Source organism: Caretta caretta, chromosome 9, assembly GCF_965140235.1.
Source record: "Caretta caretta isolate rCarCar2 chromosome 9, rCarCar1.hap1, whole genome shotgun sequence".
In the NCBI taxonomy this organism is placed as follows: Eukaryota; Metazoa; Chordata; order Testudines; family Cheloniidae; genus Caretta; species Caretta caretta.
Window position 1 is genome coordinate 48,244,870 of NC_134214.1, and position 21,168 is coordinate 48,266,037.

The 21,168-nt window shown below is 46.1% G+C and overlaps 1 protein-coding gene across 1 annotated transcript in view; it reads right to left on the minus strand.

Annotated features, from left to right (window-relative positions):
- Positions 1 to 8,356: 8,356 nt before the first annotated feature.
- The window catches only part of EFHD1 (EF-hand domain family member D1), a 37,712-nt gene continuing 24,900 nt past the window's right edge, over positions 8,357 to 21,168 (minus strand). The window contains exons 3-4 of the mRNA XM_048864730.2: positions 11,858 to 11,992; positions 8,357 to 10,088 (exon numbers count right to left, since the gene is read on the minus strand). Coding sequence (XP_048720687.1) covers positions 9,954 to 10,088; positions 11,858 to 11,992 — 270 coding nt within the window. The 3' untranslated portion in view covers positions 8,357 to 9,953. The remainder of the gene's footprint in view (positions 10,089 to 11,857; positions 11,993 to 21,168) is intronic.

Sequence of the window (21,168 nt, forward strand, 5' to 3'; positions counted from 1 at the left end):
CCCCAGAGGACCTCCGAGCCACCAACAAACAAACAGTTTCCACCAGGGAAAACCCTCAGTCTCTTCCTCCACTGCTGCACACTCTGGGTCTTCAGCTGGGCAGCAAGTTTGATGCCAGTGGCCTCTCACTCTCGAGGATCTCTTCCCCTCTACCCAAACTTTTGGCAGCTTCCTCTTTTGTTTTTAGGAAGCCTGGCCTCTGATCACTTTAGATCAGTGAATCCTGGAAATTGTAAACCAAGGGGTATTCTGTCCAATTCCAGTCACTTCCTACTCCTTATCCCCCTTTGTTGTCTTTTTTCATGGACACTTTTCACATGATACTATTAACACAAGAAGTGGATTCCCTTCTACAACTTAGAGATGTGAAGAAGGTGCCCTTAGATTTAAGGGGCAGGAAGTTTATTTGCATTATTTTTTCAGCTCAGAGAAGGAAGGGGTTGGTGTCACATTATGGACCTTCTAGCTCTCAAGAAATTAATCTGTTGTTTCAAGTTCAAAATTGTGACTGGCCTCCATAATTTCTTTGTTAGATCCTCCACATTGGTTTACTGCTATCAGCCTTCAAGATGGCCTATTTTCACTTATCTATTCATCCAAACCACAGGAAATACCTCAGATTCCTAGTAGGAACATCTTGCTACCAGTGAAATGTCCTGCCCCTTAATCTTTCCACAACACTGAGGATATTCACCAAGTGCTTGGAAATCATGGCAGCGCATCTAAGGAGACCAGTATCCATGTGCACTCAGACCTTGTTGACTGACGGATTCAATGAAAATCACAGCAACAGGTAACCACTTGATCCAAGTAACCATAGAGCTCTTTTCATCCTAGTCCCCAAAGTCAACAGAGAGAAATAGACATTTACTCTGACTCAGAGCATAGAGTTCATAAGAGCAGTGATAGATTTCAAGTTAATGAGAGCTTACTTCCCAAAAGAAAGATTTCATAAGACAGTGAACCTCATCAGCCAAGTTCAAGCTCACCCAAAGACATCTGGGGCAAGTTCTCACTGACTTCTGTGACACATGGCCTAATGCACCTCTCTGACTCAGTTTGCCGGACTTCACCTACGCACTAAGCAAGGGTGTCTGAAATCAGTATATCTACTCAGCAGGCACCACATGGACATGACAGTTACAGTCTATCATTAAATGTGCTATCCCCATTAAACTGGTGGAAAGACCCTCTTCAGCTGAGGAACAGAATACTCTTCTCTGCAGCTCTACTTACCAAAACTCTGGTGAGAAACACCTCCACTGAGGAATGGGAAGCTTATCTAGCTCTGTAAGTTTAGGGCATATTGTCCCTTCCGGAATCGCATTTACACATAAATGTCCTGGAACTCAGAGCCATCTTCCTGGCATGTAAAGCATTTCTGCCTCGATTCCAGGGATCCACAATCTAAGTACAGTACTGATATAATACTTAGTTGTGGTATTTTCTATCAATAGACAAGGAAGAGACAGGCTATCTGCACTCTGTCAGGTGGTGGTCATTCAGTTCTGGACCTGGTGTATTCATCACCAGATCACACTGCTGGCCTTGCATCTTCCAGGCATTTAGAAGTCGCTATTGGATCACCTCAGCAGACAGTTCTCAGACATTCACAAATGGTTGATCAAGGATCTAGTGTTTCAGAGCATCCCTCACAAAGGGAGTTAGCTATCAATAGACTTATTTGCCACAGACCAGAACAAGAAATGTCAGGTGTTCTGCTCCAGTCTTGCCTCCCTGTCAGACCCTTTTCTTATCCCTTGGAACCTGGCATTCAAATGGGCCTCTCCTGCTCCCCACTATACAGAAGGTCCTGAAGAAACTTAGGTGGTTAATGATCATGATGGCCCCTGCCTGAGCCAGGCAGTTCTGGTATTCAGATCTGATAAATCTCTTAACACAGCCTCCTCTACTCCCCGCCCCCCCCCAATCACCTTACCAGCTCTTCCTGACAATCATGCAGAACCACAGTCAGCTCCTACATCTAGACCCAGCATCATCACATCTGATAGCCTGAATGTTGTCCACCAAAGAAGTTTTTCATCTGAAGTTCTGAACATTCTGCTCCAAAACAGGAAAGACTCAAGCTGACTTATGAAGCTAAAGGAAAGAGGTTTTGTATTTGGGCATCTCAGCACTAGTTCCCTCCCTGACAACACCCATTTCAGCAATATTGCACTATTAACTAATTTCTGTAAGCTCCAGAAAGGTCCATCTAGCAACAATATATGCACTTGTATCCTGGGCCACAGTATTTTCTCAATCTACAGTGGCTAGATTCTTTAAGGGCCTTACTCATGCTTTCCCCCCCAGTTTGGGAGCATGATGACCCCCACCACTCCTTGGCACCTTGTAGGCGTGCATACCTGTACCTCACTGTCTATCTCCAAGGGTGGCCACATCTCTTTGCTGTATGTACAAGGGGGAAATTAGCTGTCTCAAGGGGTCAAACCCACCAGCAGGGTAGAGCAGCGAACAGTTCAGGGACCCAGGCCCTTAGGCCGGGCAGGGCACATTGCAGCAGTCTACTGCTCCATTCCTTGGACAGGGGCGAGCACCCAACAGGCAAGCATCAACTGCAGTCTACAGGGCTTAGGCAAGGGGTGAGTGCCAAACACAGTCTATGGGGCTGAGGCCACGGTGCCTGAAAAGCACAGGCCTCCTGGTGTAAGGAGTGGGAGTCCTTCCATCCTCTGTACACTACAAGTGGCAAGCCCGCCCAACTCCATCGCATCCCAGCCCAGGGCTCTAATAATGGCAGAGTGGTTTGCCACTGGGTCAGCAGGGAATCCACCCACAACACACTGGTCGTGTCTCTGGCAGCACCACAGCCAGACAGTAGTCTGGTTCCCCTGGGCTGCTTCCTATACTCACCCTAGGGTGTACCTGCTTCCAAGGGTCGTCTTCGATCCTCTGTACACTACAAGTGGCAGTCCCAGCAACTCCTCAGTGTCAGGACGTTTGGGTAGCTTCAGGGCCTCCTCAGGACAGCAGAAGTTTTCTGCAGGCCCCTGCATCAGCAGTGGGGAAAACACGTCCATCTCCTTTGGCAGCTGCTCTCCAACTGAGCTACAGGGCCCCGCCTTTTATACTTTCTGTTCTTAAGGAGGGGGAGTACTGCCACGCCAGGTGTTGGACAACAGTGGGGAATGCAGGCCTGCGCCACTCCACCACGTCCCAGCCCAGGGCCCTAACAGTGGCAGAGCACTCTGGCACTGGGTCAGCGGGAAATCCACCCGCAACACACTGACCACGTCTCTGTCGGCACCACAGCCAGATAAGAACATAAGAACAGCCATACTGGGTCAGACCAAAGGTCCATCTAGTCCAGTATCCTGTCTTCCAATGGTGGCCAATGCCAGGTGCCCAAGAGGGAATGAACAGAACAGGTAATCACCAAGTGATCCATCCCCTGTTGCCCATTCCCAGCTTCTGGCAAACAGAGGCTAGAGACACCATCCCTGTCCATCCTGGCTAATAGCCATTGATGGATCTATCATCCATGAACTTATCTAATTCTTTTTTTGAACATTGTTATAGTCTTGGCCTTCACAACATCCTCTGGCAAGGAGTACCACAGGTTGACTTTGTTCTGTGAAAAAATACTTCCTTTTGTTTGTTTTAACAAACTGCTGCCTACTAATTTCATTTGGTGACCTCTAGTTCATGTGTTATGAGAAGGAGTAAATAACACTTCCTTATTTACTTTCTCCACACCAGTCATGATTTTATAGACCTCTATCATATTACCCCCTCTAGTCGTCTCTTTTCCAAGCTGAAAAGTCCCACTCTTATTAATCTCTCTTCATATGGCAGCTGTTCCATACCCCTAATAATTTTTGTTGCCCTTTTCTTTTTTCCAATATATCTTTTTGAGATGGGGCAACCATATCTGCACACGATATTCAAGATGCGGGTGTACTATAGATTTATATAGAGGCAATATGATATTTTCTGTCTTAATATCTATCCCTGAATGATTTCCAACATTCGGTTTGCTTTTTTGACTGCCACTGCACATTGAATGGATGTTTTCAGAGTACTATCTACAATGACTCCAAGATCTCTTTCTTTTGTGCGGTCTAAATTGGCTCTTACTACTCATTTTATATGTGTAGTTGGGATTATATTTCCCAATGTGCATTACTTTGCATTTATCAACATTGAATTTCATCTGCCATTTTGTTGCCCAGTCACCCAGTTTCCAGAGATCCTTTTGTAGCTCTTCACAGACTTAACTATCTTGAGCAATTTTGTATCATCTGCATCTCAGATGGTAGTCTGGTTCCCCTGGGCTGCTTCCTATACTTCCCCTTGGGTGTACCTGCTTCCAAGGGTTGTCCTCCGTCACCCCAGGCTACACTGCAAGTGGCAGTCCCACCAACTCCTCAGTATCAGGCGTGTCTGACCATTTGGATAGCTTGGGGGCCTGCTTGGGACAGCAGAAGTCTTCCACAGGCCCCTGCATCAGCAGTGGGGAGAACACATCCATGTCCTTTGGCAGCTGCTCTCCAGATGAGCTACAGGGCCCACCTTTTATACTTCCTGTTCCTATCCCTCACTTCTGCTTCCGGCATAGAGAGTGTGGCCTTCCTGGTTCTGCCCACCATGGGGCGTCTGGCTGTCCCTCACTCTCAGTCTCCAAGGGCAGCCACCTCTTTGCTACAGACCTTTATATAGTATTAACAGATTTGATAGCTCTCCCCTTTGAGCAATTAGCAAGCTGTTCCCTATACTACCTATTAAGTAAATCTGCTTTTTTAATAGCCATTACACCAGGGGAAGGGTAGGGGAGACTCATGTCCTCATGGCAGGTCCCCCTTATATAGCATTACATGACAGGGTTAGTCCCATTCCCAGGTCCTGCCTAAAATAATTTCAGAGTTTCATATGAACCACTCATCTCCATGTTTTCTTCCCCAGTCTTCACACAGCCTTGGGGGAAGCTAAACTTCATTCACTTGATGGCCTCCTACTACCTGAACAGAATGAAATAATTCAGTAACATACATAGAACATTCATGGCCTTTGCTGAAAAGGGTTAATGATCAGGCCATATCCTTCCTCATAATGATCATCAAAACGGGTACCCCAAATCCATAAAAACATATAGCAAGTTAGCCAGGTTACATCCATCAAGGCACATCAGGGCTCATTTAATTCTGCTGCCCGTTTGAAGAATGTCCTTTTTTCTGACATTTGTAGGGCAACTACCTGGATTTCTAACCACAGCTTTACAAGAGGCTACTCTTGGGTAGAGGCTTCCAGATCGGATGCCCACTTTGGTAGGGCTGTCCTGCAGTCACTAAGTAGGACTCCTACTACCCATCTCCAAACAAACTGCTTATTGGTCACCAAGAGCGGAATCCCCTGTGTACAATCACTCCAAAAAAAGTTTACTCTCAGTAAATGTGGTTCTCAGACAGGTGTTGTCCACAGGAATTCCATGACCTGCCCTCCTACTGTCCTACTGTGGAGTTTTATATATGTGAAGGAACTGAGGGATAGTTGGGCCCCTCCACTCTTTATGCCCTCAAGTTGGGAGGTGGCACAAGGACATCAGGGCACAAGAATGGGCCCAAACCTGTTGGCCAAAAACCCAATCACATACACACCAAGAGTTGAATCCATGTGAACAACATCTCAAAGAACCAGTTACTGTAAGGTAATCACTCTCTTTCTCATAACCATAAAGATCCTACAGACCAGATCTGTTCTCTGCCACTATACATATACTATACGTAACTTGTTATAGCAGTCAATTGAATGGCTCTCTCGCAGGACAAGGCAATTTGGAGCAGCTCAGTCTGATTATTCAAAGAAGAGGTACCCATAGGATTGGGAAAGAAATCATTTAATATCAAGCTCTCAGCTACAGCATATATTAAGACAAATTACATGGCCCACTGAGATTCCCAAAGTGGGATACTCAGCAGCAGTATTTACTTGTTTGTGGTTTTCACTCCCTCCCATTCCATCTGGCCATCTTGCACATATGGCGAACAAACAGTTCAGCATCTTACCAGAACAGCTGTCCAAAAAGCATAGAATCATAGGACTGGAAGGGACCTCAAGAGGTCATCTAGTCCAGTCCCCTGCACTCATGGGCAGAAGCAGATGAAGATTTATTGAGGCCCTGGGCACAAAGAACATTGGTCCCCCCACACCCTGCAGGCCCATGGGAGCCAGAACCAAAGGGGCCATGCCCCTCCCACCCACTTTTTAACATGGGCATAGTAGCCTCAGGCAGGTGCGGAGCAATAGCAGCATGGGTGTAGTTTGGGAGGTGCTACCCAGCCAACCTGCAAGCCTCGGGACAGAACGACAGGAGGAGCGGTGCCACACATGGTTGCTGCCTTGGGCAGAAAGCCCAGGTGGCAGCAGGGGCAGCCTGTTCCTGGGAATAGGAGGGACCCAGTGGGGACAGCCTGGCAGCAGGAGCCAAGCACAGGCATAGAGTGAGCCTGGGTGCAGTGTGGCAGCCAGTAGCAATGGGAGCTGTACCTGTTACTAGAAGAAACTAAAAGGAAAGAATATTTAAGGACCCCCACCTCCAAAAATAAGTTTGATTCCCCTGAATTAGGGTCTATCACTTATTAGTTGCAACAGGCAAACACCTGAATGCTCTTAAAGGGTAAATCAAAAGGATTTATTAACAGGCAGGCTAATATAAAACATTTATAAAATAGCTTGGTGGTTTTTACCAAATACAAACAGGTATAAAGTCCAGACCCAACTAGAACAAATGGGCTAGCAATATAAAATGTCTCAATGTTATTCAGTCAGTATGGCCGTAGGCTGGATGGAGTCAGCTCATGTCTCTCTCTTTTGATGTCCAGAACAGGTGTGCCTTCACCAGTAGAAACAGGTAGGTGGTAGAAGGACCGTGCATCCCAAACACAGGCTACCTCCTGGGTGGACAGCAACCTGTCACACTTTGTCAGTCCCTTATGTCATCCCGTTACCAGGCAGATTAGCTTGTGGTCATGTGACCCTTTCCTGTTCTTCCCCTTTGAAGCTTCTTGCCTTTGTTCTGTTACTGGGCAGGATTACTTAGGCATTAATGAATCAAAATTGGACACCACAAAAAGGGCACCAAACTGAACAAGAAGATGGTGCACAAAAATGGAGGGTAAAAGACAGCAAGAAAAACAAAATGGCTAAAATCCCCAACATGCTGATGGACCCTCCCTGCCTGGCTCATCGCTGCCTGTGACCTTCCTGAGGCTCCCTACCACCTCCCAGGCTGGGGAAGGGCCTCCTCTCCCCTCAGACCATGTTGAGTCCAGATGCAGTGCTCTTTCGGGTCAGTAACTGTCAACCACAGGAGTATAATTGAAGCTTTTTGAGGAAAGTGGATGTGGGAAGTTGTTCTGGAGACTTCCTCTCTTCTTGAACTCCTCATTCTGATTTCTTGTTGCTTGTCTCTGACTTTGTAGTGTGCTGTGCTGAGACAGCAACACTTAATATATTGTGGAAGCTAATGTTTGTGAAGTGCTGTTATCTTCTGATGGAACGTGTCAATATACAGCAAAGATTAAAGGGAAAAAAAAATGGTTCCCAGTTTACATAACAAGCTGGGAGATCGGAGGACTAAAAGATTTTAGGAAAATGCACTCTAACCAGTAGTCAGGGCCATGGCTATAGAGAATACCTATGCTGTTACACTGTTGGATCGGTTATTAATACCATGCCACGTTTCACCATGTCAGCCTTCCGTAAGGACTGTTTGTCCTCTCCTTCCCCCTCCTCAGCCATGCTGGCAATCAGCATACACGAACAGAAACACAGTAGGTTCTCTGAGGCACTCCATCCTCAATATGATGCTTTTATCTATCACCTACACAAGGTTAGGCCTCTTTACATGTCCTAAAACAAAAAGGAAATTTTTTAGCTGTAAGTACCACCATGTCAAGATTTCCTTACGGAAGCATTGTACATCAGGGAATTCAACTCAGACTGCCAGGGGTGAAAACCAATCGAGTCTCCCTCCCCTCATCTGTCAGCATTTTCAACATTTTGCTGAGGCACTGGTGTGGGGGAGAGAGGACACAGCCTCCATTTTAAGATTTGAAGCAACTGACAGGGACCAAATGTGAACATTTTTTCAATAGACAGCATTTCACATATTTATACAATACTGTCCCTTGGAAATTAACATCATTAGCCTTTGCATAGCCACAGTACTGTGCTGTAGTGGAAATATCAGGAGGGGGGCTGAGCACATCCTCGCTCATGACAGCTGTTCTGGGCTTTGGAGTAGCGAATAGGCACATTTTAAGAGTGGGATCTGTGCTGAGAATTCTTAGGCAAAATAGTATGTTCGAGGACTTAAAATAAACCCATTGACAAGATCTGAGGTATTAAAGAAAGTTTTATTTGTACATTTTAGCAACAGGAGAAATAATTGAAGATAGAGTTATCTGCTTTGTTGTAAAGAATAAAAACATTTAATTATAAATATTTAGCTAAAAAAGCGTGATTTATAAAATATAATCTGTGGAGATATATACACAGTTTAATTGTTTAGCAATTCTCCCACCTGACATTAAAGATTAGAGGTTTTTCTATTTATTATTCCACACTCACAGTTTAGTGCTCACAGTTTAAGAAGCAAAACAGACAGGTAAAGACACAGAGAATCAATCAGATAGACCACTGGTGTGAGTCTTATCTTGGAAGGAATTTGGGCAACAATAGAGAGGCAGAACATTAATGCATCCAGAGAGGCTTTGCAAGGAGGGATTGTTCCCCTTTTTGGCAGCCTTCAGAATATAGAGACATGTACCTGCAAGTTTTTAAAACTTGTGGGCAAGTCTCTTGTGCTCATAAGAAATGATTGGCTAAGGTAAGGTATCATGCAAGCTTACTAAATTCAACTCTGCCAAATGCACCTCAGTCTTGATTTGTAACCCATCTGCTATTCCCTTTCTGAGCAGGGACTGCTCATCGTACCAGATTGGTTTCATCGAGTAATGACTTTAAGGACTTCATGAAAGTCACTTTTGCACTTACAACCTCAGCATGTGAACAGACTTCCAAAGGTGAGAGGCTAATGCATCATCCAATTGTACTGCCGAGCTGGCAATATTTCTTAGACATAGATACACCTACTTGCTTCTTCTAAATTTAAGGGCCTAAAAAAGTCTAGTGAGGCTATGGAGTGGATTAATAAAATGTAATGTGACAGGTCAAAAACCCCATCAGTTTTCTATTCCATCTCTAAAGTACTGCTAATTTTTCTCCTGCCAAAGTCGAGGGTAAGGTGTTCTTTGAGGAAGTCCAGCTTCTTTTACTGAAAGCGTTATCAATATGCCATTTCAGAGGGTAAAAGCTGGAAGGCTCCAATTATAGTCTTGGCTAATAGAAAAGATATGTGACTGTCCATTTCATTCACAGCCCTGCTGACTATCCTCCCTGTTCACAGTGCTGCCTCTAAAACCTGTGTATTTGGACTCTGAGGGGGGGAGAGAGGAGAGAAAAGAGAAAAGTAAAGGACGTATGATATTCCTGCTAATGTTCAGTGGAGGGTAACATACAGGAAAGTAATCTGTATTTTGTACCTCCTGATTTGCATAAAGATATCATGGGAACTAAACAGGAGGAAAGGGGTTATGAAAAACAGAAACCAAGGAAAAAAATATAGTCAAGAAACATGGTCATTCTTTTTGGGTTAAGGAAAGCTGATTTGCTACCTGGTTTTTCAGCATTAGGATGAACTTTAATTTCCCTAAGCACTACCTGACAGTTCAGAGTGATGATTATGTACACAGTTCTTATTGTTCATACCATATGAAGACATGGTAGTTGTAAGAGCTGTACCCTTTGGAATTGAGTTAGAAGCTTCTGTCTGAAAGGATGGTGAAGTTCTAGCAGGAGATACTCTCCAGGCACAGTCGTGATTCATGGAAATGTACCAAGTTAAGAGAAGTCTCTTGTGGTAGAATGGATGGTTACTGGCTGAATGCAGACTTTAGCTCCCTGAATGCTGCCCGACGGTGTTTCTTCTCTTCCTCCTCCCGCTTTCGTTCATCCTGCTCTGCCTTGATCTCTGCTTCAAACTTGCTGGCTGAAGAAAGGGCTTGAACCTGTAAAGGAAAAGAGCAGACATGAGCTATGGGAAGCATTAAGAATTTGAACTACCTAACAGCACATCTGTCTGCCACATCTTCCTCCAGTTACCATATTCAGTGGTGCCAAAATTGATTAAGGATTAACAATACTACAGTAGCTGGGTATTTACACTGAAGACCTGTTGGTACAGTTTTATTCTCAAATCAAGAGGATAGTTTCATTTACCAATAGTCACTTTCCACTGGAACTGAGCCAAACAGAAGGAAAATTGTGTGGATATATTTATTCCAACTCATAGGAAATATTATTGCAACTTCTTTATGACCTTTTGGATGAAATACAAAATGAAGCTAAATGCATGAATTGACTTTCAAGATTTATAGCACAACTGTGTTGACCAGTTCCGTATCTCCCTTCCCTAATCACAGGAACTATGTAACTAGCCATTACAGCATGAGTCATGAAAACACAATGAACTTTCCCCAGTGATAATAATTCTTGCAGAAAATTTGAAAATTCCGAATTGGGACCAAATAAGAGGACCTCAGTCTGTGGTCCATTTACAGACCAAAGGAAGAGGCATAGTTTGAGAGTTGTTTTTCAGCTGTAATTTCCAACCTTTGTTTTAACAGCTCTGCTATGCTATTCCCAATGAGTATAACAAACATCTATTTTTGTCCATAGAATTCCTTTCCGACAGTGTTTTACCAGCTCAAAAAACCCAGTCCAACCAAACATGAAGATAGAGCTTTGTCGTGTTATTCAAATCTAATGCTTTATGATGTTATTCCAACCTAGAAAACTGAATAGACAAGGAGAGCAATCTCAAATATTGTATTCAGAACTCAGCTCTGTGTGCTGGTGCAGGAGAAGAGGAAATTCCTTGCAGTGAATATTAAAAGTTGGTCCAGGAGTCCTGGTCTGTGTGGTATTCAGTGATCACCCAAAGCTTAAGGTGCTTGTAAAAGCTCTGCTTTATTCTGTGACCAGTTCCAACTGACTGTGTTTAAGAACAAAAGCTTGACAGCACCCTGGCCCAGACTCTATGGGTATGTCTACACTGCCATCGGGAGGTGTGACTGCAGCATGTGTAGACATACCCAAAGCTAGCTCAATTAACAATAGGAATGAAGCCACAGCAGCACAGACAGCTGCATGGGCTAGTCTTGCCTGACCAGGATCCCAGGTAAATAGTCAAGCAGCCACCGCCCATGCTGCCACAGCTTCACTGCTGCTATTACTTGAGCATTACTTATCACACCTCCTGACTGCAATACAGACACACCCTTTCTCTGGGAAGCTTAGCCCCTAATATCTCAGTCTCCAAGATATTTTGTGAACTATTTTTGGATGACTTACTTATTTAAATGGCTATTTCAGCCACAGAGATGGTGGGCAGGAGCACAAACGGGATGGATTAAGTAAGACATCTCCAGGGTGCTTGAAAGGGAAGGAACCACCACTTGAGCAAACCCTGGCAAAATAAGCCATTTTATGGTTCATTTATCAGCAGTGAGTAATGCTCAATGCTGGGGCACAGCATACAAGTCTGAACAAGAAGTGGCATAACCCAGCACGACAGTGAGGCTGTGTACTCTGTGTTGAGAAGGAAAATTCACAGCTTCTTAAACTGGTGGAATAAATGGATATAATCCCTGGTGACACTGGCATACTGTCCAGCAGTCAAGCACAATGTCCATTCCAGGGGACACATTAAGAAGAGAAAACCAGGACTTGCATAGCAAGCTTTTTCAGCTTCCCCAACTCCACTGCACCACCATACCTTAGCTTCAAAGAAGTTCTTGGCTCCTTTAACTCCCTCAGTGGAAACATCTATCTCAGAGAGTTTTGCCAGAGTCATCAGCCCACTGTCTTCCTCAAGCTCTCCGGCTGCAGCTTTATGGAAAATCAGCAGGAACTAGCAAGGAAACAAAAAATAGACCCACCAAAATTCATCACTGAGGCTCAAGCTTTCAAAGAGGTTTATTACTATTCCAAGCACTTGAACTACAAAAGCAGCAACTGAAGTACGAACCCCAGGCTAGGAATTTGAAGTTACCACCACAGAAAAACATTTTATAAACAGAAAGGAAAAATGTATTTACAATAAGCTGCCTCCAGCACTTTGGATCCAGTACTGCACGCTCTCAGGCTGGAGAGAGAGGGGCCTTTAGGGAAAGGAGAAGGGGCTTCCCACAGACCAGAGCTTTGGCAGCAGTGTGGTTCATGCATTGCCTAATCACGGACACCACCAGGGCCCAGAGGAGAGGATGGTCTCTTCTCTCCTCTCCCCCAGCTGAGCGAGTAGTACACCTGCACGTTGTGATTCTCTGGAGGGCGCAGCTGCCTCAGTGTGTGCCATAAAGCTGCCACATGTGCTGTCACCCCAAGCCATTTTGGTGGCCCTTATGTCAGAGTTCACCACGCTATGCATTACAGGGTCTCAGATCACACTGCAGAATACATAACACACTGAATAAAAGCATGAGAACAGAAGCCTGTCCCCACCCTCAAATGAATCCCCACTTACTGTCCACAGTTGTCCAGATAGGCTCAATGGAACCTACATCACACAGGACTCAACTCCATAGACAGGACGGTGCATTGTACGCTAGTGCTTGGAAGGGATCAGGGAGAGCTTTTGACTCCCATGAAGATTCCCTTTAGCTGTGCAGGCCAGTCCAACTTCACTGTACTATATACAGTAGTATAAAGACCATCTCAGGTCAAATGTACCTGAACACTGGAGTATGAGTGTGGACACTTCAATCTTTACTCTTGTGTAGGATCAGGGAGAAATTATGGAACCCAGGACACCCATCCTTTACTTGAGGAACTACCAAGTAGTTCAAGCTCTTAATATAATGCCCTTCTACCTTTGTAGAGAAGGCTGGAGCACTGGATCATTTTTTAAGAGCATGTTAGACAAACACCTGTCAGGGATGGTCTAGATAATACTTAGTCTTGCCATAAATGCAGGGGACTGGATTAGGTGACCTCTCAAGGTCCCTTCCAGTCCTATGATTCTATGATCATGGATCAAAGCCAAATTCCCAAGAGAAAAAATGGTTACTGACCTTCTGTAACTGTTGTTCTCTGGTGATCTTCCAAGAGAGAAGTAATAGAGGGCATGACACTAAAGGTTCAAATGGAGGGCCTGTGAGCCTTAACAGGACCAGGTTTAAGTCCCATGTAAGAATCGGCTCATGGACCTGAGGACAGACTCTCTACAAACCCTTGAGAAATTGGACCATCATCTGATGAGAGAACACTGACCAGCTGTTCACTGGTGGGTGGAAGATAGAGATTGCTGCTAAGTGCACCTTGATAGATGCAAGGGCCAAATCTTGCTGCTTTAGATAGAGCAAGTAGTCCAAGATAGCCTGCAGGGAAGAATGAACCAGAGAGAGACCTCGTTGAGACGTCCATCTCAAGAAGCATTTCCATTTGGCCACGTACATAGCCCTAGTTGACTGTTTCCTACTACCTAGCCAGACCTGTAGAACCAGCTCTGAAATGCCTGCTCCTCCAGATTCAGCCATGTAACATCCATGTTGTCAGGTGAAGGGAAGTGAGATTCAGGTGGACCACAGCTTCAGCACAGCTTCAGTGGCTATAGTCTTGTGTGATCAGGTCCGGACGGAGCAGAAGTGGAAAAGGGGATGCTATTGATAGATCCAGTAGTGTGCCAAACCAGTGTTGATGTGGCCACGCCAGAGCTACAACTCTCCGCTTGATTTTCAGGAGGTCTTTGTGAACCAGAGGGACAGGGGGAAAAAGCACAGGCAGGGGTCCTGACCATGGGAGCAGGAAGGCATCAGAGATGGAGCCAGGACGGTGCCTGCACAGTAAGAAAAACTGATGGCACTTCCTGTTCTGCTTGCTCTCAAACAGATCTACCTGGAGAGATCCCCACCTTTGGAAGATTGACCTGTGATCTCTGAGTGAAGGGACCACTTGTGTTGAGAGGAAAAGGATCGGCTGAGGTGATCCGCCAGTGCATCCTGGGAGATGTGATGCCTTGAGGTGAATGGAGTGCTTCACGCAGAATTTCCACAGACATATGGCCTCCTGACAGGACCGAGCACTCCCCTGTTTGTTGATATAGAACATGGCCACGGTATTGTGGGGGAGATCTGAGAGAGGAACACTTGGCGGGCTAAGCATACAGACCTGAATTCCCTGATGTTTATGTGCAGGGAGAGTTCCTCTTGGGACCATAGACCCTGAGTCCTGAGGCAGTCGAGGTGGGCTCCTCAACCTAGGTCTGACACATCCAAGACTAGGGACACTGATGGCTGAGGGGCGATAAAGGGTACCCCCATCATTACCAACTTCGGGTCCTTCCATCAATCCAGGGAGGTGAGGCCTAAGGGAGGAACAGTGAGCACCGGGTCCAAGTGGTGTCTGTTCGGGAAGTAGCCACATCTGTAGGGGTCTGAGGCGGAACCTTGCATGCTGAACCACATAAGTACATGTGGCCATGTACCCCAGAAGCTTCAGGCAAACTCAGCAGTTGTAATTGGGTGTACCTTGATCTTGGATATCAGGTCCAACATAGTCTGGAATTGGGCCTCTGGAAGGAAGGCTCTGGCCTGGGTTGAAATGAGCACCACCCCAATGAATTCTATTCTCTGAATTGGAACAAGAGTCGACTTTTGCTCCTTTAATCAATAGGCCCAGCACCCGGAAGGTGACTTGGACTATGCTGATGCTGTTCAACATGTGAGTCTCTGACCGACCTTTGCTCAGCCAGTTGTCAAGGTATGGGTAGACCTGGATGCCTCACCATCCGAGGAAGGCTGCTACTACTGCCATACGCTTCATAAAACCCAAGGGGCTGCAGACAGGCTGAAGGGAAGAGCAGTGAACTGGTAGTGTCATTGATTCACAATAAATCTGGGAAATCTTATGTGGCCAAGAGTGAGAAATGTGAAAGTATGCATCCTTTAAGTCGAGGGCGGCTTACCAGTCCCCTTGGTCCAGGGAGGGAATGATGGAGGCCAGGGAGACCGAGCGGAACCTCAGTTTCTTGAGAGATCTGTTGAGACAATGCAGGTCCAGAATGGGCCAGAGGCCCCCCTGGGCCTTTGGGATTAGGAAATATTGGGAGTAGAGCCCCTTTCCTCTCAAGTCTTGAGGAATTTCCTCCACAGCCCCCATGCATTAGAGGGATCGCAACTCCTGGGTGAGGAGTTGCTTCTGAGAAAGGTCCCTGAAGAGGGATGGAGATGCAGGGTGGAAGGGAGGGGACGGATAAAAACTGAAGGGTATTGCCCATTGTCACTGTATTTAGCACGCAGCAGTCTGATGTTATGCGGGACCATGCTGGGCTCAAGTGCAATAGACGGTCCAAAAATAAAGGGGAGGCAGGATCTGAAGCAGGAACAGGTATAGCACCCTGGGGCACACCTTCAAAAGGCCTGCTTGAATCCACTGGAGGACCTATGAGACCATAGCTGGGAGTTTGAGGTGAACAGGAGTGACTGATGCCATTTGTAACCTCTCCCTTTCCTTTTGTAGGGCTCTTGTCTCAGAGATGGTGCTGATAAATGAGGTGGCTGTTGGAGCTTGAAGTGCTTCCTGGAAGCAGACAGAGCGTAGAGGCCCAGTGACCTGAAGGTGGGTCTAGAGTCCTTCAGGCCATGAAGCCTCATGTCTTGTCTGCTCTGAAAATACTCGTGCTTTCAAAGGCAGGGTCCTGGATGGATTGTTGGACCTTGTGAGGTACTCCTGAGGACTCGAGCCAAGAACAATGCCTCATGGTGACAGCACAGGCCGTTGTCCTCTCTGTCATATCAGCTGCATACAGACCTGGCTGGAGAGAGGTCCTGGCCACATTCTGACCCTCCTCTAAGAAGGCAGTGAGTTCTGCCTCCAATCCTGAGGCAGAGAGAGTCTGAACTTGGACAAGGAGTCCCACAGATTGTAATCATATCTCCCCAGCAAAATTGCTGATTAGATATGCAGTTGAAAGCTACTCATTGAATAAACTTCTCCCCCAACAGTTACAGGTTTTTTTGCATCATTTGTTTGTCATGCTCATCTGGCCCTGCATGTCCCTTTTGTTAGCTGCTGACACAATGAGGGACCTGGGGTGAGTGTGCGTATGCGAGTACAGGTATTCAAATCCACTTGCTGACACAATGTTTTTTTTCTGCCCTCTTTGAGGTAGGGTGCAGAGGAGTTGCCGCCACAGGGCCTTGACCAGACCTATTACAGCCTCATTAATGGGTAACGCCACTTGGGAGGGAGCTGCTGTAGCCAGAAGGCTGTGGGATGTTTCCTTAAGCACCTCAATTTCCAGCCACAGGTTAGCTGCTATCCATGGCAGAAGGTCCTGATGGGCCCTGGAATCGTCTTGCAGAAGTGAGCTACTAGGCCCTGAGATGGCCTCGTCTGGAGCATAAGGAGACGATGGGAGCCACATCCTGAAAGTCAGTACCAGGGTTGGTACCAGAGTCAGGGCCTGACGCTGAGTGGGAAGGGGCGATACCCCAGCTCTTGGAAACTTCCAAGTAGGATCAATGGGAGGAAGAGCCAGATACTGGGGGAAAGCCCCAAAGGTTCCAGTACGGCCATTGCATAGGCCTCTGACCTATTGGTCAGGTGCTGGTGGGGCAATCTGCTCCGAGGTCTGGTGGCACATAGGCTGCATACAGGGTTCCCCTTCGGATTCAGATGAAGAGTCCTCTCCCGGTGACTACAGTGGAGCTGTACCCCTCTCTGCCCCCACATGCTGCCGAGGGTCCAGGGACCAGTGGTAGACTGGAGATGGTTGTGATGATGGGGATCAGGGCTGGCTTGCCCCTAGAAGGTGCTGTTGGGGCCGGTGCTTGGAAGGAGTTTGACGCTCTCTGCTCCTAGTCATTGGAGCCGGCAGTTGTCTCATCAGCATCGGGGAGACAGAGAGTGATCGTAAATCTCTGGTTGCTGAGAGTGTCTCTGGGGTCAAAGACAGTCAGGCTGCTGGTACCGCAGTGGTTTCTGGGTGTTGGCAGAGGGTGCAGCACCAGACAACACTCTGGGTGGACTTGATGGTGCCACCATGGGACCAGGGGTGGAGGAGTGGCCCTGAACCAGTCGCTTTGTACTGCCTTCCCACTGCTTGTCATTTTTCTGCACCAGTGAGTGCCCTCTGCCGGTGCGCTGCTTTTTGTGTTTCTTTCTCAGCATCGGAGATGGTGAACGGTGCCAGGAAAAACACAGTACCAGAGGAGCACCTCACACTGAAGCTCTTGGTGCAGAATCAGAGTGGCTTGGCTCTGAGGCGGGTTAAGAGTGGCTTCCGTTAGGATAACCTTGAGCCTTATATTATGGTCCTTTTTAGCACAGGGTCCTGGCAATTCTGGCACTTGTGCCTCATGTGAGTTTCTCCCAAGCACTTTAAGCAACTGGAGTGTGGGTCACTCACGGGCATAGGTTTGCTGCAGGAGGCACAAGGTTTGAAGCCCAGGGACCAGGGCATACCTGGCTCCTGGGGCAAAGAGAGTCCCTCGATGATAGTCCTTAATGCTAGCTACAATATCTATCTACTCTAAAACTATGTTTAAAAACAACAAAGAATTAGAGTCCAAAACCCATTGGGAAGAAGCCTTGCCGAAGCAAGAGTGGTCATTCCAGCAACTGTCACAGGTGGTAAGAAGGAACTGAGAGGGTGCGTGGCCGGTGGTGCCCCTTATACCTGTGCATAAGCGTGCGGCGTCAGAGGGCACTAGTGCTGGCCTGACAGATACCAGTGAGGGAAAAATCTCCAGCACACACCCCTAACATGGAATGGACAAGAGCAAGCACTCAAAGATGAACTGTTATCCATATTAGAAAAGAGAATGCCTTCTGACATTTCATAGACTGATAGTGGGAAGCAAAAAGATTAGGGATTTTTTTGGTTGTTCTGGGGGAGGGGAGTTAATTTTGTCCAGCTCTAGTGTTAAATCACTACTCAGGATTCTCCAGCACATGGAGAAGACCGTAGGACTGCATCACAGCTTTAAGACCATCACCTTGCTAGGCTATTATTTGGACAGAAGGAAGTTTTCTTCTATTGTGTCCATTAAGAATATAGGAGATTTGCTATAGCAAAGGTCCTTCAGTGGTCACAATACAGCTATACCCTGTCACACTCAAGGACGGTTTAAAAAGTGATAGAAGTGCCTATGCAACAACTCATTTTAAAACCCTTACAAGAGCACTTAACTAGAAATGTTTAAAGTACCAAGAGGTACCTGACCAGAGTGCCTGCTAGGTTATTTAAACTGTAAAAATCAGCTTTTTTGCAACATCTGAGAAGCACATTTTTCTTCCCCCAAAAGGAATTCAGTGATCTTCTACAAGGCCTCAAACTTCCCGATGGTGCACCAAGTTTCAGTTGAGGAAAATCACATTTATGTTGCAGTCCTCTGAAGCCAGGATTTATGATGCGAACACTAATACATGCAACATTAGTCTTGTTGAAGTACTGCTGTAATTATGTCTCACCATTGTGCTCTCAGCTATTTTGTAGCCTACACACTGGCTTTCACACAGATTCACCCCTGTGGAGAGGAACTTCACCAGGCCCTATTGTACCACTAAAGTCCAGCATGGAGGGGCTAAGTAACACGTAGGAGCATGTGTGCTCCCTTCATAAGGACAGATTTCAACCATACCAAATGTTAAAGGAGGTTCAGTTCTGTATTTCCTCAATCGGACAGGATTTATGACTGTTCCAGTGCAGAGATCACACTCTTCCACTAGAGGACAGCAGCATCTCAGCATGTCAGCAATCTCAGCCAGTTCCTTTTCCTTTCATCACTAATGCATCAGGAAAAACAGAATTGTTTATTATTTCAAGGACAGTTATGAGCAGCCGATGGAGGTGCAGCAGTTTGAGAGTAGGGTGGGCAGCATAACTACAGTCCTGGCTACTCTCTACCACAGCATCCAAGTTTAGCAGAAGAAGATTTACGCAATAGCCCTGTAAACTTGGTGTGCTTATTAAGGTAGAGCACACAAAAGGCAAGCTGTTTTATGGGGAAGCTTCCTACCCTCTCCAAACAAAATTTAAAATTAGGTGAGGTTTAGCTAAATGAGTAGATCAGCCCACTCAAAAACTTGAGAAGACCTCCTTCCATTCTAGTCAAGTCTGTTTTGTCCTCTCTTCCCTCTGCTAAACAACCCAGATATTGCTTTGGGTCTTTGATTCACCCTGAACCTCTGGTTGTACTAGTATTAGTCAGCTGTTCCTCCTCACTGTTCCAACCCCACCCTTGAAAGCCAAACTTCCTGGCATCCAAAAAGTCTACTAGAAACAAAACAGCCCAGGGGTCTGTTGCAAATGCAGTCCAGGAAAGGGTAGGTCAGTGCCTGGAAACACCCAGCCATGACCAATCACAAGAACGTGTGCGCATGAATCACCCTGAAACAGGGGAATCAGGCAGCATTCCTCTTATGGAAGATGGGCTGTTGCAGCAGGGAAAATATGCTGCTTTACTAGCTACTTCAGCCAATAAAAGGCACGTGGGACTTACTCACCCAGATAGAAAAAGTTGGAAACACAGATTATGGTGGCCATTTACCAGCTGGTGATGTAGAGGAGAAGCAAAGTGCATAATTCCAGAAATTTTAAAGACTCCGCTGAGAAGCACAGAGAGCAGGGCACACACTTCCAACCCCATGATCTTGACACCAACGCTCTCCATGATTCTTAGCGACCCAGTACACACACTCCTCCTCTGTCAAAAAGCCATATTGCAGTTACACAAACCCAGACAGAGTGCCTGCTGACCTGCAAAATGACAAACATGGCTACTGTAATCCTTGCCTGGTGTGTACAGCATGAACCTTGAGACATGAGGAGAGGTATTGAAGTGGAGAGGCACTGGGCCTTGAAGCCATCTATGCACAGCTGGACACAAACAGTACCTTGGGGAATCTGTAATTTACCTTAACCCAGATAGCACACATGCAAGTTGGGTCAGACTGAACATTTTAGTAGGCACAATGATCCTAAAATGGATTTTACTGATGCTAGATATGGACAGAGTTAAGTATTGCTGTTACAGCTATTATCTGTTCTTTTCTTTGGTGGGTGGGAGTTTGAGCCTAGGCATTGTAGAGTTCTTATGCTTCTCTTTTTAAGCATAAGCTGTTTAACCTGAGTCTTAAAGAGGAACTTTGTGGAGTTAATTGATGACATATTTATGGACTCATGACAAAGGTCATAGTACAAGTCAATTTTATAAAAGAACATGCCAGTCAGGTGCAATAGGAATCCAGCAGAATACAAGAAGAAAGTCGTTTACAGGCTATCGAGGTAAGCAATTCACATCATGGGGTTTACAGTTTCTTCTGCTCTGGTGCAGAAGTTGAGCACTGTGGGGACACATAGGAGGGAGCAGATGACTAGCAACTATGGACTCCCGCATAACGTCCTGTGACGTGCTGTTGTCCAGTGCAAGTGGTACACAGTGAATAGATGCAGGCGTCTGCTGCTGAAATCACTGCGAGTTGGCTTTGCTCTAAATATGTTCTCATGGAACTTATGCTCCTGTAGCCTCTCCTGCTCTGGAATTGCCTTGGTACAGCAATAGTCACTGAATTAGAAATAGAGTAACAGCCGTGTTAGTCTGTATTCGCAAAAAGAAAAGGAGTACTTGTGGCACATTAGAGACTAACCAATTTATTTGAGCATGAGCTTTCGTGAGCTACAGCTCACTTCTCAACAACTGCTGTTCAGTTTCCAGTTCTAATACCTTCCCACTCCCCAGTATCAGCACCCTGTAAAGACATAAACCACTTTCTTCCAAGAGAAAGTGGGGAGAAATTGGATTTTTTGGGCGGGATAGGTGCAATTTGCAGCAGCTGCTACAGGTTACCTGTTGCAGACTAATGGAACCTTAGGAACTGTGTCCTGAGGGTTTCCAGCAAGAGCAAGGAAAGCCTTAGTCAAGAGGGGCTGGTGAAGGCGTAGCAAGGCTGAGAAAATTTGTATTTGTTATTCTTAATTATCTGAGGATGCTCTGAGGCTGGAAAGGCACAGGGACCCTCCATGTTGGCACAACTAAATTAGACACACACACACATGCACCTCCCACCCCAAACTGTTAAAACTGG